This window comes from Mustela erminea, chromosome 12 (genome assembly GCF_009829155.1).
Source record: "Mustela erminea isolate mMusErm1 chromosome 12, mMusErm1.Pri, whole genome shotgun sequence".
Classification (NCBI taxonomy): Eukaryota; Metazoa; Chordata; class Mammalia; order Carnivora; family Mustelidae; genus Mustela; species Mustela erminea.
Window position 1 is genome coordinate 75713168 of NC_045625.1, and position 16629 is coordinate 75729796.

The window sequence follows — 16629 nt, forward strand, 5'->3', positions numbered from 1 at the left end:
ATCACATAAGTTTATATCTTTTTAAAATGAACATTTAAAATCATTTTTAACATTTTCTTTTTGAAATGTTCCCTGTCCAAAAGGAAAAATCAGTGACTTTTAAAAACTGTTTCTGTGTTTGAGGCTGGTGATGGGGTTGGCTTTAAGCTCTTGTAGGTGAATGTCTTTTATAACTAAAAAGGTTCTCTACCTTGGTAGAACTTTGGGCTGAGTCTTGAGTCATCTTTCTGGTCTCAGGGCCAAAATCACAGCTTGTCTCGAGATAGTTACATAATCTCTCCTTTGACGTCAGCTTCATGGTGTCTAAAAATGCAGAAGGATTAGTATTTGCTTGGGATAAGGGAGCACTGGACCATAGGTCAACCCTGCTGGCATGGAACAGAAGAATGCATGGCAGCGTTGTAGACAAAAGGAGATTCAGGGACCCCAGGATCCTATAAGAGCAGAGATGAAATGTAATCTGGGACTTGGGACCAAGTTTAGCCAGTATACAGGCCCCATAGGTCCTCACATTATTGCATGTGATTTGGGCAGCCAAGAGCTGTCATGAAATGGTAGCTTCGGGGGCACCTGACGTCACTGCAGTCCTCTAGACAATTCATATTTTGTATTTATGTGATTGACCATGATAGAAGACCTCTAAAAGAAACTGGTTTCTCATATTTGTTCCGTTCATATCTGCATTTCGCCCTCCGTTGATGGCCAGCTAACTATGTCACAGGCAGTATTCATGGTACGCAAATGTGTGACTCTCAAGCTTTACCCTTGCTGGACTCAGCAGTGAGAGATCTGCAAACAAGAAATGATGGGATGGCACCGGGGTGTCCCATGGGCTTAGAGAGCTCTAAGGGGCCTGGCCTGACTGTTGAGGGGATGGAAGGGAAAACAGTTCCTTCAGGGGAGATGATGCTTTTGGTGAACCTGAAGGCTGTGGCATCAGCAGCTTGTCTTCTAGCCCCAAGCTCTCCATTGGCCCCAACCTTGCCTTGTTTGCTGACTCACGGCCAGTTCCCCCATCTCTGACATACGAAGACAGCACCCACTTTTTCTGCCTCCGGAGGTGAAGTGAGGTAGCAATGAGGCTGCTTGTGAGAACATTCACTTGCCTGAAGGTTCTTCCTTGAGCCTGGCAGCGTGTGTTTGCAAGATGGCGGCTCTGTTGGGGCTTGGGTTCAGTGTGTGGCTGTGAACCTCACAGTTGTCTTCCTTAGACCAGTAGAGCTGAGTCGTATTGATCATGACCCTGACTTTTTTCCCTGACAAGAGTCTGTCATTAGTCTGATCGAATAAAGCCCTGTCTTTCTCTTGCTAATGGTATGGTTTTGCAGAGACCACTTAACTAATCGGAGCCCAAAGTTTCCTTTTCTTTTTCTTTGATTTTTTCTTCCTTTCTTTCTCTCCTTTTCTCTCTCCTCTCCTTCCTTCTCTCCTCCTTCCTTCCTTCCTTCCTTTTTTTAGCTTCAGAGGTAGAATTTAGTGATTGATCAGTTGCATATAACACCCAGTGTCATTACATCAAGTGTCCTCCTTAATGTCCACCCCCCAGTGAGCCCTTGCCCCCACCTACCTCCCTTCCAGCAGCCTTCAATTTGTTTCCTAGAGTTAGACATCTCTTATGGTTTGCCTCCCTCTCAATTTTCATCTTATTTTATTTTTTCTTCCCTTCCCCTGTGTTCATCTGTTTTGTTTCTTAAATTCCTTAAGAAACATTGATGTGGAATATGGTATTTGTCTTTCTCTTATTTTGCTTGGCATAATACCTTCTACTTCCATCCACATCATTGCAAATGGCAAGATTTCATTCTTTTTGATGCCTGAGTAATATTCATGTGTGTGTGTGTGTGTGTGTGTGTGTATCACATCATCTTTATCCATTCATCTGTCAATGGAAATTGACCTGGTGAGCCCAAGGTTGGTTTGTTTGTTTGTTTTTATCTGTAAAACAAAGGTGACAGTACAAACCTTGCAGGCTGGTTGCGAGAAGATAGGACTTCGCTTGTATAATATAGCAGCCACACAGTGACTATCCAAATAGTTGTCAATATTGGGAAAGAGGAATGACCCAGAAAGGGTCACAGAGAATCAGGGTAAGGCTCCTGCTTGGCCACTTTTTGTGGTGGTTCCTGCTGTGGTTGAAGTCATGCCACTCACAGAGCTCAGATTGAGAGAGGATAACCTACCCTGTGGCCCATACCTGTAGTATCCAGGTAATTGAGATTGGGTATATTCTTAATTACTATTATATACTTAAAATATACTGCTATATTATTCAGGTCTTTAAGAGAAAGGAAATCTAGTCACATGCAACATCTTGAACAAACCTTGAGGACATTATGCTAAATGAAATAAGACAGATACTGATGTGATCCTGCTTTTATGAGGTATCTAGAGTAGTCACATGCAGAGAGACAGGAAGTAGAATGGTGGTCCCAGGAGCTGGAGCAGGGAGTCAGGGGGAGTTGTTTAATGCATGTGCAAGAGGAAGAATTCTGGAGATTATACAATGTATAATCTCTATAATGTACTAACACTTAGGATCTGAACACTTAAAAATGATGAAGATGGTAAATCATATGTCTATTTTACCACAATTTAAAGTAATTTAAAAGCTTATTAAGCATGTGCCCATTGTCAGACATTATCCTGGCAAAGGGAAGACGGTGTGAGTAAAAACAAACATGGCCGCCCTCTCCCATTATGGAGCTCAGGGGCTGGCAGGGAAGATGCGTGTCAAATGGAGAATGATTTTTTTTTTTTTAATTTTATTTATTTATTTGAGAGAGAGACAGGGAGAGAGAGCATGAGTGAGGAGAAGGGCAGAGAGAGAAGCAGACTCCCCGTGGAGCTGGGAGCCCGATGCGGGACTCGATCCCGGGACTCCGAGATCATGACCTGAGCCGAAGGCAGTTGTCCAACCAACTGAGCCACCCAGGTGTCCCAAATGGAGAATGATTTTAATGGGCAAGAGAGCAGCCAGCACATGTGCTACAACTGGTACCATGAGAACTTACAGTCAGGGAACCTCACTTCATTAGGGAGGCCAGGCCAAGAGCCAAGGCAAGTGGGACAAAGGAAGACCATTCCAGGAACATGTAGAGCATGAGTCAAAGCGGTGAGAAGGGAAGATCTGCAAGAAGCCAGTGTGCCAGAAAGCAGAGGGTGGAAGGAAGCCTGTGTGAGAGGAGGCCGGTGAAGACCCAGGGGGCAGACCGCACAGCTGTGGTGGCCATAGTGAGGAGGTTTGTCTTTCTTCCTGAGCAGGCTGGGAGGGTAACTGTTCAGGTTTCTGAGTGAGGTTGGGGAGATAGAAAAGCAGGTTTTTGTTTTGAAAAGGTTAATCTAAAGGAACATTTTTCTTGTAAGGAAAATTCTTATCAAACTCAAACAGGTGTATCTCAACTATCCATGTGGAGAAATTGAGCAAGTCTCCTAAGTGCTTCTCAGGGCTCTGGTGATAGGTCCTATATCCTGATGTTCACAAGGCCCCTGTAAGAGTCCACACAGAGACCCACATCCTGTAAGTCCAGATGGTTACAGATTATAATCAAGCTAACGAACTGCTATCAATATGTTCTATCCTCTTACCATGATGAACATGTCTTCATAACTAAAATGTCAAAAAAGATGTGTACAACTATGTTTTTTATGTGACTCAGGGTTAGCGAAGTATCAAAGATTATTGAACTTATCTATCATTGCACTGTCTGGGTATTCTGTTGGGTCAATGAGATATGGGTGAATAGTAAAGATTTTTTAATTAACCATTTTCTATTTAACAATTTTTTGCTGCCTTTATGGAAAAATCAACAAGTATATTTTAATTAAGATATTCATGTAAGTTGTGTTCTTTTTACAGAAATACTGAGACAGCTTTTTTGCAATAGCTTTTTTAAATATATTGACTATCGTACAACTCATCTATTCAAAGCTAGAATTCATCTCAAATCACTTTAGTTGTGAGATAGGTTCTCATTAATTTCAATCTGGAATGTGCCCCTGCTTGGGGCACACCAACCTGAATTGTTACAGAATCCTTAAAGCAATATTGAGATTTGAAAATGGACCCCAAATAGAACATAACTTGTGGTTGTGAGTTTGGAGGAGGAGTGAGAAAGCAAACATGGTAATGGGATCTCGTACAATAAATTATCTTTTTTATTGAGATATAATTGACATGTAACATTATATTCATTTTAGGTACAGTAAATTATCACAGAAAATGTTAGAAAATATTTCAGTTGCATCATATCAATCTCTTTCATTAAACTACAACTCTCATTGTCTTTTCATGCAATAGTTCGGTCTGATATTAACATGAAGTCCTGGCATCATATTTCACACGTCATATCTGGACATCCCTACCAATTTAGAGTAGTAGGGATGGTTTGATGCATAAACTGTTCCTCAGGTGCCATGTGCAGGGACTGTGACTTTGGAGTTGCTCCTGAACTACAAAGTGAAATGAGAGGAGGAACAAGAATACAGACAGTTGGCAAAACTGGGGATGGTGATTGACTGTGCAAGGGTCAGTTGTGTTCATGTATCCGAAAGATGGGAATGGGCAGGTGAATCAGACTTCTGTCCTCTTGCTCAAATGCTCCCCGAGCTCTGAGGCAGGCTCCATCACCGCCACTGCTGTACTGGCAAGTGATGAAACCCTCAAACATTTGGACATAGTTGCCTATTGTCAGAAGGAGCTCGGGACAAGGGATGTGGGGAAGCAGTTCCCTGGGGCCAAGATGGTGTTAGTTACAAGAGATGATGGTTAGAATTACTCCAAGGCACGGAGACACTCATGAACCTGTAGTAAATTGTGTGTGTGTGTGTGTGCGTGTGTGTGTGTTAGAGTAAGAGAAGGAGAGTGAGAGATGCACAGGGTAGAAGATAGGGTAGAAGATAGGGACCCCTCTGCCTGGTGTCTAGGATACTACTACTGTACTACTGGCAGGCCCTTTCCAAGTTCATGTTCACCCAATCAACCTATTCTTCATAATATAGACCAACATGGCCAGGAGGGTCTTTCTTTCTCAGCGTGCTCCTTTCAAAAACCACTGACTGTGTTTTCCCCCTTGTGTTGTCTTACCAGGAACTGGTGAAAGTGGCAAAAGCACCTTTATCAAGCAAATGAGAATCATCCATGGGTCCGGTTACAGCGATGAAGATAGAAAGGGGTTCACGAAGCTGGTTTACCAAAACATATTCACCGCCATGCAAGCCATGATCAGAGCCATGGACACTCTGAGGATACACTACGTGTGTGAGCAGAACAAGGTAAAGTGCCTCAGGGGCATTGGCCCTGCTTGCGGGTGCATGCTTTCCTTCTCTAGATAGCAGGTGGGTGTGGACGGAAGGATGGTCAGGGTGCTTTGGTCAGAAACCTAGAACCCCATGGAGCTTCAGCTCCAGAAGAGCGTGGTGAACTTCAGCTCTGCGGTCTGTCTTCTGCTGGAGTTCCGTCATGAGGGTATTGTGGTGGTCCCTAGTGCACTGGCTTCCAGAAACGCATCCATTTAGTCCTTTTTTCAGGTACTGAGAGAAGGAAGACATATACATTTACTCGTAAAGCTAAGATACCCTGTGAATTTCTCCATTGGCGCAGTAGAGATCTTGGGCTTTTCCAGAATGCCCAGTCTTAGGAAATAGTGTCATAAATGCCCTGCACACCACTCAGAGCTGTCGGTGGGGTTTTCTTTCTTTATTTTTGGAGCTAAATGATGGTTTAGAAATGTGATGCTTATGTCTCAACTGGCACCAGACTCTCATAAAGCACTAGTATCAAGTTGGTATTTACTTTGCTGTCGCTACTGGTTATTTAAAATACAGTTATGTTTCAGGGGCACCTGGGTGGTTCAGTATGTTAAGAGTCTGCCTTTGGCTCAGGTCATGATCTTGGGGTCCTGGGATCAAGTCCTGCATGGGCTCTCTGCGCAGTGGGGAGCCTGCTTTTCCCTTTCCCTCTGCCCCACCCCTGCCACCTTGTGCTCTCTCTCTCTCTTGCTTGCTCTCTCTCAAGTAAATAAGTAAAATCTTTTAAAAAATACAATTTTGTTTCAAAACATGAGAAAATAATGAAACAAGAGTGTGGGAGGAGGAGGCAAATACAATTTTATATGGTATATTGGAAGGCAAATCCATTGGAAAATACTGAGTTCATTTAAAATCTAGACCAGGAATAGTTTTTTTTGTTTTGTTTTTTATTTTTTCTTTATTTTTTTTTATTTTTAATTTTTTATTAACATACAATGTATTATTAGCCCCAGGGGTACAGGTCTGTGAATTGCCAGGCTACACACTTCACAGCACTCACCATAGCACATACCCTCCGCAATGTCCATAACCCAGCCACCCTCTCCCTACCCCCCTCCTCCCAGCAACCCTCAGTTTGTTTTGTGAGATTAAGAGTCTCTTATGGCTTGTCTCCCTCCTGATCCCATCTTGTTTCACTTTTTCCTTCCCTGTCCCCCAAACCGTCCATGTTGCCTCTCAAATTCTTCATATCAGGGAGATCGTATGATAATTGTCTTTGTCTGATTGACTTATTTCGCTCAGCATAACACCTTCTAGTTCCATCCACATCATTGCAAATGGCAAGATTTAATTTCTTTTGATGACTGCATAGTATTGCATTGTATATATATACCACATCTTCTTTATCCATTCATCTGTTGATGGACATCTAGGCTCTTTCCATAGTTTGGCTATGGTGGACATTGCTGCTATAAACATTCAGGTGTACGTGCCCCTTCAGATCACTATATTTTTATCTTTAGGGTAAATACCCAACAGTTTGATTGCTGGGTCATAGGGTAGCTCTCTTTTCAACTTTTTGAGGAACCTCCATACTGTTTTCCAAGTGGCTGCACCAGTTTGCATTCCCACCAACAGTGTAGGAGGGATCCCCATTCTCCGCATCTTTACCAGCATCTGTCATTTCCTGACTTGTTAATTTTAGCCATTCTGACTGGTGTGAGGTGGTATCTCTAGGAATAGTTCATTTAAAATAATTGATACCGGGGCGCCTGGGTGGCTCAGTGGATTAAGCCGCTGCCTTCGGCTCAGGTCATGATCTCAGTGTCCTGGGATCGAGCCCCACAGTGGGCTCTCTGCTCAGCAGGGAGCCTGCTTCCCCTTCTCTCTCTGCCTAACTCTCTGCCTACTTGTGATCTCTCTCTGTCAAATAAATAAATAAAATCTTTTAAAAAAATAAAATAAAATAATTGATACCATGATACAACAAGACCTTATGATAAATAGGAAAATTCTGTCTCAGATGAGTCTCTTGTGGGTCTACTAAAAAGAATTTACATATTCTAAATTCTTTTTAGTAGACCCACAAGAGACTCATCTGAGACAGAATATACCATATAAAATTGTATTTGCTAAAATATCAGCATTGCATGGGCTTTAGTGTGGACCCCAATGACAACTTTCTCATGAACTTGTAGCAACTGTATTCATCTGTATTTTATATATGGTCTACAAAGAGTTTTAAAGTAGTGAATCTAAGTTTTTTATTCAGTGACTGAATTACATGGGGACATTGCATGTACCTAATTTTTGACTTACCTTTCTATTATGTCTGCAACCTCATGTCTTTACCACCATTTCCTTATACTTTTGAAGAAATGAAGGAATGTATCTTGCTTCAACCTTCAAAAATGTTATGCTGAAAAATGTGTGTATATGGGGTTGGGTCGGAGAATTAACCTTTAGTATATCTGGTGCCAAGCAACGTGAGAGGTGCATACTGAACCATTGGGAGATTCTAGAAGTGACTGTAGGGGCGCCTGGGTGGCTCAGTGGTTTAAGCCTCTGCCTTCGGTTCAGGTCATGATCCCAGGGTCCTGGGATCCAGCCTCACAACGGGGCTCTCTGCTCGGCAGGGAGCCTGCCTCCTCCTCCTCTCTCTCTCTCTCTGCCTGCCTCTCTGCCTACTTGTGATCTGTCTGTCAAAAAAAAAAAAAAAAGATAAAAAAAAGATAGAAGTGACTGTAGTGGGTCTGTGGTATGTTGGTTTTGATACATGTCTTGTATCTGGTTGAAAGTGTGCAATTCTGGGGCGCATGGGTGAACTCATTTGATTGAGTAGCCCACTCCTGGTTTCCACTCAGGTCATAATCTCAGGATCTTGTGAAGTATCCCTGTGTTGGGCTCAGCATCTCATCTGCTTGAGATTCTCTCTCTCCTTTTTCCTCTCCCTCTGCCCCTCCCGCTGCTTCTGTGCTCTCTCTGTCTCTGGGATAAATAAATCTTTTGTAAAAATTATATAATTCTTTTTTAATCACTTACACAGTTGACTCTTGAACACCATGGGTTTGAATTGTGTAGGTCCAATCACTTACAGATTATTTCAATAAATACAGTAATATAAAGATTTACATTCTTTCATGGTTCTGGAGGCTAGCAGCCTGAAGTCAAGGTTGACAGATTCCACTTGGAGGCTCTGAGGGAGCCTCTGTTTTGTGCTTCTCTCCTAGCTTCTGGTGATGCTAGATATCCTTGGAGCCCATTGGCTTGTAAGCATGTCACCCCAGTCCCTGCCTGTTCTCACACAGAGTTATCTCCTTTGTGATTCTGTTCTTATGGCATTCTCCTCTTTGTGTCCAAATTTCCCTCTTTTTATAAGGACACCTATCATTGGATTAGAGCCCACCCTCATCCCAAAGATGACCTCATCAGAACTTGATTATACCTATAAAGACACTATTTCCAAATACAGTTACTTTCTGAGGTATGGGGGTGGGATGAATTTAGGGGGACATTATCCAACACAGGGCAGTCTGCCCTCTGCCCCCCCATGCATGTTAATTCCACATGCAAAATTTATTTGTCCCATTCCAGCATGAACTCTAAGTCTCAAGTCTAATTGAAATCTCAACTCAAAATTTTCCAAATCTCATCATTTAAATCATGCAAATCAGGTGAGATTCTGGATATGGTCTCTGCTGGGGTCAAATTCCTCTCCTGTCTCCTCCTCATTTGCTGTATCTGGCTCCCTTCTCAATGCCTTCTTTCTTTCTATTCCAAGTACCAACATTTATGCTTCACAAACTTCTTCTTAGCCCTCATAAAAATGCCTGGGATGAACCATAGGCTTACGGAGAGGCACAAGATTGAGTAGGAAGAACACTGGTTGGGTTCCCAAAAATCTGGGCTCTGTTCATGGTTCCCCTGTGGGCCTTGGGCAAGACTCAGCAATCTTTTTCTGTCAAGGACCAGAGAATAAATGTTTCTGGATTTCAGGGCCATAGACTCTCTTTTCTGCTCTGTCGTAGTGCAAAATCACCCGTAGGAGAGGTGTCAACAAACGAGTGGGCTCACTTGGAAACTATTTGCAAAATGTAAATGCTATTCCTAACTCGTGAGCCGTACAAAAACAGGCGACGAGTGGATTTTATCCACAGGCTGTGGTGGCCCACCCGAGTCCTTGGGGAAGCCATGCAACCTCCCTGGTCTTCCGTTTCCCCAAAGGTTAAATGCAGACAACACATGTTCTGTCTCCTTCCTAAGCCAACATGGGCAAAAGGAAGTGCAGGACACATGAAATGACACTCCAGAAATACAAGGTTATTATTGGGCCAAGTTCAAAACCCAAAAATGGACTTACTGTTTCTTCTATTACTTGTTTAGGTCTTTGTCACGCATTTCTTCCGTATTGTTTGCCAAATAATTTTTTCTGGGGGCTAGTCCCGATTCCAAAGGTGAAACTGTAACAAAGAACCCTGCTTAGATCATAAGATAATAAAATGATTAGTGTTCATGTATTAAGTAATGAGTGTAGGAAGCTTGATACACATGTTCTTTACCGAGTATTGCATGACTTGAAACAAATGATTAGTTAGGAGGGTGAGAAATAGAACCTTAAGTAGTTTTATAGTCAATCTTTTCCTTGCTTATTACTATTTAATTCCATTATTTTGTATTTTTCAGAGGTGGGAACACTTTCTTGGAAGTATGTAGAAGAGAACTAAGTGATTAGGGTGTATTTAATTATTAAGTAGGTTCTGTGCCCAGTGTGGGGCTTGACCTTAGGACCCTGAGTTGAAGGTTCTATGAGGGCCTGAGTTGAAGGCTCTATGAACTGGGCCACCAGGTGCCCCTACAGGGTCTTATTTTACATTGTAGTGATTTTATTGCTCAGCTAGGTTGTTAAAAATCTCTGCCTATGACTTGATAGGCTTCTTTTTATTTTTTTGGAAGATTTTATTTATTTATTTGACAGATCACAAGTAGGCAGAGAGGCAGGCAGAGAGAGAGGAGGAAGCAGGCTCCCTGCTGAGCAGAGAGCCCCATGCGGGGCTCGATCCCAGGACCCTGGGATCACAAGCTGGGCCGAAGGCAGAGGCTTTAACCCACTGAGCCACCCAAGCGCCCCTTGATAGGCTTCTTATGAAGGAAATGTATCAGAAATTTAGTTCAGCATTTGGTTTTTAACCAATATGTTTTGTTTGTTTTTTCTAATTAAGATATATAGCCTGAAAGATTATTTTCTTATACCTTTCCTGTTTTGTTTTGGCTTTTTTTTAAGGGATGATTCATATGTGTTTGCTCACTGTGTTGATAAGGCTTAATTTTCATGAATGTCTCTCAAGAGTGTCGCATGAGCACATAGTAGAATTTATGACTTCTTGAATAAATATTACAAAGGCAATTGCTCAGTGGCAGGGCTTCTAAACGGAGTCAGCTTATAACTCATGTTTACTAGTGATGATTTCACTGAAGCCTGAAGAGCTTCATATTTTTTGCTGTTTGTAGCCTGTCCAACTTGGGAAATTCTCATTCTAGGCCTGTCCTGCAGTAAAGAAAATACTTTTTATCCTTCTAAAGGTTCCACAGAATCTGTGTGGATGATGGCGAGTGTGCATTTCCCAAGGGCAAAGGACAGCGCTGCCTGACTTCTCAAAGGCCTTTTTGTTCTATGGTCAGTGATCCCTGGAAAAATGAGAAAGGTCTCCAGGCTCTTGGGCTGCTGACTGCAGCTCTTCCCCTGCCCTCCTGCTCAGGAGACCTCTTCACCCCACTGGGTTATTACAGACAGCTCATTGCAAGGGCTCCTCGCAAAAAGATCTTTAAAAAGGAGAGTTAATCATTAAGCAATAAGATGATTTTGCCTGCCTTTCTGAGCCAAGTACCTCATTTCTGATTCAGCGTTTCTGAACGTGTGAAGTCTGAAATTCCCTGCAAAAAGCATCTGAGTCTTCCACTGGTTGCTTTTGCTGAATTCCAAGGCACCTTTGAGAGGATGGGCTTGGGCCTTCCTGCCAGAAACAGCTCTCAAAAGCCTGAATTGCAGAGTTGGGGGTGTGGAGGGGGGTGTTTACTTGATGCACGGGATCTTTGCTAGTTCTGTTTGAAGTCGTGCGGGCCCTGCATTTGGGTAACAGGATGCCTTTGTCACCAGTTCCTCTCTGTGGCTTGAGTTTTGGTGCCCACATTTCCCTCTCCTGACTGCTAGGTGTATCAGGCCCCAGGATGCTGCCGACCTTCGTTCTCAGTCTTGGCTGCACATTGGAATCACCTGGGAAGCTTTGCTGCTGCCCACCCCCCCCCCCCAGGTACCACCTGCAGAAAGTCCATGCTAAGTATTCTTGGACTGTAGCCTGAACTTTTAGAACTTTTAGAAGCCTCTGCAGTGCTTCTCATTAAGTGGCTACGGTTGAGAAGCACTGATAGAAATACCTTAACATTATTTGGAAGTGTTCAGTCTGGGTTCTGCTTTCCTATCAACCTTTTGGTAATGGGGAAGGGGACTTCTGGGAATCTTTTGCATAGAATGACCTCATTCATCTCCACCCAAGGGTAAGCTGAAGGGCGGGCATTGGGGATGTTCGCTTTGTTCCGCTGAATCGGCTGCCTTGATGACTTTTGTGAGGGTAGCATCTCCAAGGTGACCTATATGATTCAGGGCAGACTCTCTGTTTCCTTTGAATTTTACAGGGGCCTCAACAGCCAGCCTCAGACCAGGAGCTTCCAGGGATTGGGTGGGGGTTGGGAGAGAGGGAGGAGCCCCATCTTCATCCCATCTCCATCCAGGAGGTCGTGGCAATGGTGCTTTCTCCTCCTCTTCTTCCTACTGTTGTTTACATAGAAATGATCCTTTCTTTGTTGGTCAGTAAAGAATCAGGGATGCAGGTCAGGCTGATTGTCTGCTCAAGGTATAGAGGCTGTTTGTAGTCAACATACCTTACATGTCCTACGTGGAGATCCTACACCAGGAAATGAAGTCGTTAAATATTTTTACTCATCGTTAATAGATACTTTTATTTGTTGAGATGGTAATTCACCAGGTATACGACTTAAACATCAAATAGCCAACTTGACATTGAAGCAATGAAGTCTAGTATTTTCGGGTCAGGATCAAGGATATTACTTTTTTTTTTTTTTTTAACACCAAAAGGAGGCTTGATAATGTTTCATATCGGTGTGTGTGTGTGTAGCAATTCCCCTTAACCTCATTTTCACAAAACAAGGGCCTGAATTCCAAATGGGTCTATTAAGACCCCTGTGAGGAAATCAGGCCCAGTTAAGTGAAAATGGTCAACATTTGCCACTTTTTTTAATAAAAGAGTTTCTCAGAGCTTGCAGTTTTTTAAGACCCTCTTATTTTCTAATTTTTAAAACATCTGTTTAAATACATTTTTCAGTCCCACTTCCTCATCCAGTCTGAAAAGTCAGCTTCTGCATGAGCTTCTGGGAACAGAGAGACTAATGTTGAGACTTTGGCTGGAACCCAGGGTTGCTGGTTCTCTGGCAAATGTTAAATTCATTCTCTTTCTTTCTGTGTCCCATTGGATATTAAAAATCGCATGGTACATTTTTCTCCTTAGTAAGAACTTGGAGTTCTCGCTAGTGTCATAATAACAACAAGAAGAAATTCTCCACCAAAATCTTGGGCTGGAGTTTTTCCATTTATGCCAGTAGTTCTCGGATTAATCAGCGTTGACTTTACTGTGAAAATTGCTGTAATCAGAGCTTGAAATATAAGAGTTTGGAAAACAGGAAAGAATAAGATGGAGAAAGAACCGGGTTTCTCCTTTATCACCATCACAGGTAAAACTAACCCCACTATCCATTCAGCTTGGGTTGGAAGTTGAGGAAGGTTTGGGGCCAATGAGGAGTATTGAGATTGGTTTGACCATTGAAATACTCATTTCTTTCCCTACCTCAAGGCAGAGTATGAACTTCGCACATCCAAAGAAATATTTTTTTGTTTTATTTTGTTTTTAAATACTTTATTTATTGATTTGGCAGAGGTCACAAGTAGGCAGAGGCAGGCAGAGAAAGAGGAGGAAACAGGCTCCCCGTGGAGCACAGAGCCTGATGTGGGGCTCAATCCCAGGACCCTGGGATCATGACCTGAGCCGAAGGCAGAGGCTTTAACCCACTGAGCCACCAAGGCGCCCCCAAAGAAATGTTTTGTTTTGTTTTGTTTTTTAAACTGTCTAGAAGGGGAAATCTCATGAAGTTAAAAACAATCCACAGTCCAGAAACCAATGTGACCATCCATCTCTTTGAACCTCTATCCATCCACCCAACATATGTGAAATATTTGCCTTGGGTCTTTTGAATTGCATCCAACTTTGTCGTTATCCTAAAATCTAAAGGTGAACATGTGATGTTCAAGCTCTGTCCTGACTCAGACTCTTTAATAAAAGCTAGAATGATCCTCAGTGATGCTAAATCTTCTTAGATCTCAAGTCCTTCACAGTTGCTGTTCTTGGCAGAGCTGTGTCCTCATTTTCGGATGGTAGAGAGGCGGCAGGTATGAAGAACCTGCACTCCTCTCAGACCTACCTCCTCTGAACAACCCGTCACTCACTGAGAAGGGAGTGCCACAAACATGTGACAAAACATAAATTACCCCCTGGGTTTCTACTGGAGCCCTGCCAAGGGAGTCACATGTTCTTCCTGTATTTTGAATTTAGACATAGGTGCTCTCACTAACTTGATAAACTCTGCACTATTATCCTAGCCAAAATATTCTAGAAAGCATCCTGTCTGTAGTAAAAGCTTTTATTGGGGGTGGGGAGAGCTCAAATGGGATACAGTAATGACTCCATCGGAAACAAATTATTCATAGGTTGTGTGTGTACGTGCAGGCGCATAGATGTGTTTACAAATAAACCTACCTTTAGAGTAAAATTCATGTTTGTTAGAAGCTGGGACAGTTGGCACTTTTTTTTTTTTCGTTCCCATTGACACTTCTTTTGGAAGCTCAGATATTTTCAGGGAGCTTTCAGACATTGAACAAGATAAGTCATACACTTATCTTGATTTCTAACACCCAAAACTGTTGGGTTTACTTAAAAATGATCTCCAGTATTCTAAAGTAGCTTCTTGTCATTACTGTTACTTTGTATTTTGCCTCAATCAAATCTTAAAATATTTTGGCACTTTCGATTTGTAATTACAGGTAAAGATACAGGTGTGTTTAACTTGGCTATTTACAGGATCTGGTTAGGAAATCACTTTTGTATGTTGAGCATATAATTTACTTAAAGGTAGACAGATGACTTTTTGGAAAATCTAGAAAAACCAACTTTTGATTTTTTTAATCACTTAGATAGTTGAAGTGTAGTTGGTTGCAAAAAGGTGGACGATGATGCCGATTGTATTTTGGATGCCTCTGAGTTCCCTCCCTTCCTTTTATACTGAGAGCAAGGGAGGCAGTTGAATGATGGCACCTGTGGGAGACCTTTGCCATTGAGCAGTGACCATCCCGTCTCCCCAGGGCCCTGAATTCCTGCCCCCTCCCATTGTATCTCTGCTTTGTGTTGACGTGGATTGTCTTCCTGTTGAGTTGCGTGAAGGCTGGGGGTTTATCATCTTCATGATCATCATGATTTTAATGCGTTGATGTGTAGAGCCCTAACAATGTAAATAATTACCCCCAACAGGAAAGTCTTTCTTTCCAAGGTCAAATTAGCTCCTGGGGTACTGGAATAAGATAATAGCCGACTGTCATTTACATTTTTAATAGCCTTGGGCAGATCACCAAAGCTCTCAGTGTTTTTATTTCTTTTCTCAGCTGAGGGTAATTTGGGCTCCTGGTGATAATAGAAAATGTAAGTCTATGGGCAACCACGCTTCAAAAGCAAAAAATCATATTCTACAATGTTTTGAACATGTTACTTCTTTCATCAAAATTTAGAAAGTTATTACTTTATTAACTTCCTAGTTAATAAGACTCTACATCAAAGTACAGTTATTTTTATTGAATTATAGCTAACATTACAGTGTTATGTTAGTTTCAGATTTATAGTATAATGTCTCAGTGATTCTGTACATTGCTCAGTGCTCCTCGAGGTGAGTGTCCCCTTAATTCCTTTGATGTATTTCACACACACCCCCACCTACCTCCCTCTGGCAGTCACCATGCTCTGTGTTTGAGTCTGTTTTCCTGTCTCTTTTTCTTTGTTCCTTAAATTCCACGTAAGAGAAAAATCATAAGGTATTTGTCTTTTGCTGAAAGACTTATTTCATTTAGGATTATACTCTGTAGGTCCATCCATGTTGTTTCAAATGGTAAGATCTCATGCTTTTTAATATTCTGTGGCGTGCACGCGTGTGTGTGTGTACAGGTACTACATCTTATTTGTACATTTACTTATCAATGGACACTGGAATTGAGTCCATATCTTGGCTATTGTAAATGATGCTGCAGTAAACTTAGGGATGCATGTATCTTTTCCAATTAGTGTTTTGTTTTATTTGGGCAAATAGCCAGTAGTGGAAATAATGGATCATATGGTAATTCTAATTTTAATTTTTTGAGGAACCTCCATACTGTTTCCCTTGGTGGTTATACCAGTTTGCATTCCTCCCAACAACTCACGAGGATTCTTTCCTCTCCACATCCTCAGCAACACTTTGTTTATTATTTGACCTGTCGTTCTGACAGATGTGAGTAATATCTCATTGTTGTTTTGATTTGCCTTTCCCTGATGATTAGTGATGTTGAGCATCTTTTCCTGTGTCTTTTAAAATGTCTATACAGGCCCTCTGCCCATTTTTAATAGAATTATTTGGGGGTTCTTTGGTGTTGAGCTGTATAACCTCTTTATATTTGGATATTAACCCCTTGTCAGATGCTTCATTTGGGGATCTCTTCTCCCATTTGGTAGGTTGCCTTTTTGCGAATATTTCCTTTGCTGTGTAAAAGCTTTTCATTTTGATACAGCTCCGGTAGCTTATTTTTTATATTTATTCACTCACTCATTTATTCATTCATTCCTGTAGTTCAATTTTGCATTTGTTTGCCTTGCCAGAGGAGACATACCTATAAAAACGTTGTGATGGTTGATGTCAAAGAGATTACTGCCTATATATTTGCTAGAATTTTTATGGTTTCAGATCTCACATTTAGGTCTTTAAATCCATTTTGAGCTTATTTTTGTGAATGGTATTAGAAAGTGGTCCAATTTCTGTTTTGTTGTATGTGTGTGGTTTTTTTTTTTTTTTTTTTCACATTAGGGGTTCAGTTTTCCCAGCACCATGGGTTGAAAAGACCGTCTTTTCTCCATTTTGCATTTTTGGATCCTTTGTCATAGATAAACTGACCATATAAGCATGAGTTTATTTTTGGGGTCTCTAGTCTGTTCACTTGATGTGTGTGTTTCCTTGGATGTT

General features: G+C 41.8%; 1 protein-coding gene across 2 annotated transcripts in view; it reads left to right on the forward strand.

Moving 5' to 3' along the window:
* The window catches only part of GNA14 (G protein subunit alpha 14), a 192345-nt gene that overhangs the window by 103540 nt on the left and 72176 nt on the right, over window positions 1-16629 (forward strand). For both annotated transcript variants that reach the window (XM_032306309.1, XM_032306311.1), the window contains exon 2: window positions 5087-5271. In XM_032306309.1, coding sequence (XP_032162200.1) covers window positions 5087-5271 — 185 coding nt within the window. The remainder of the gene's footprint in view (window positions 1-5086; window positions 5272-16629) is intronic.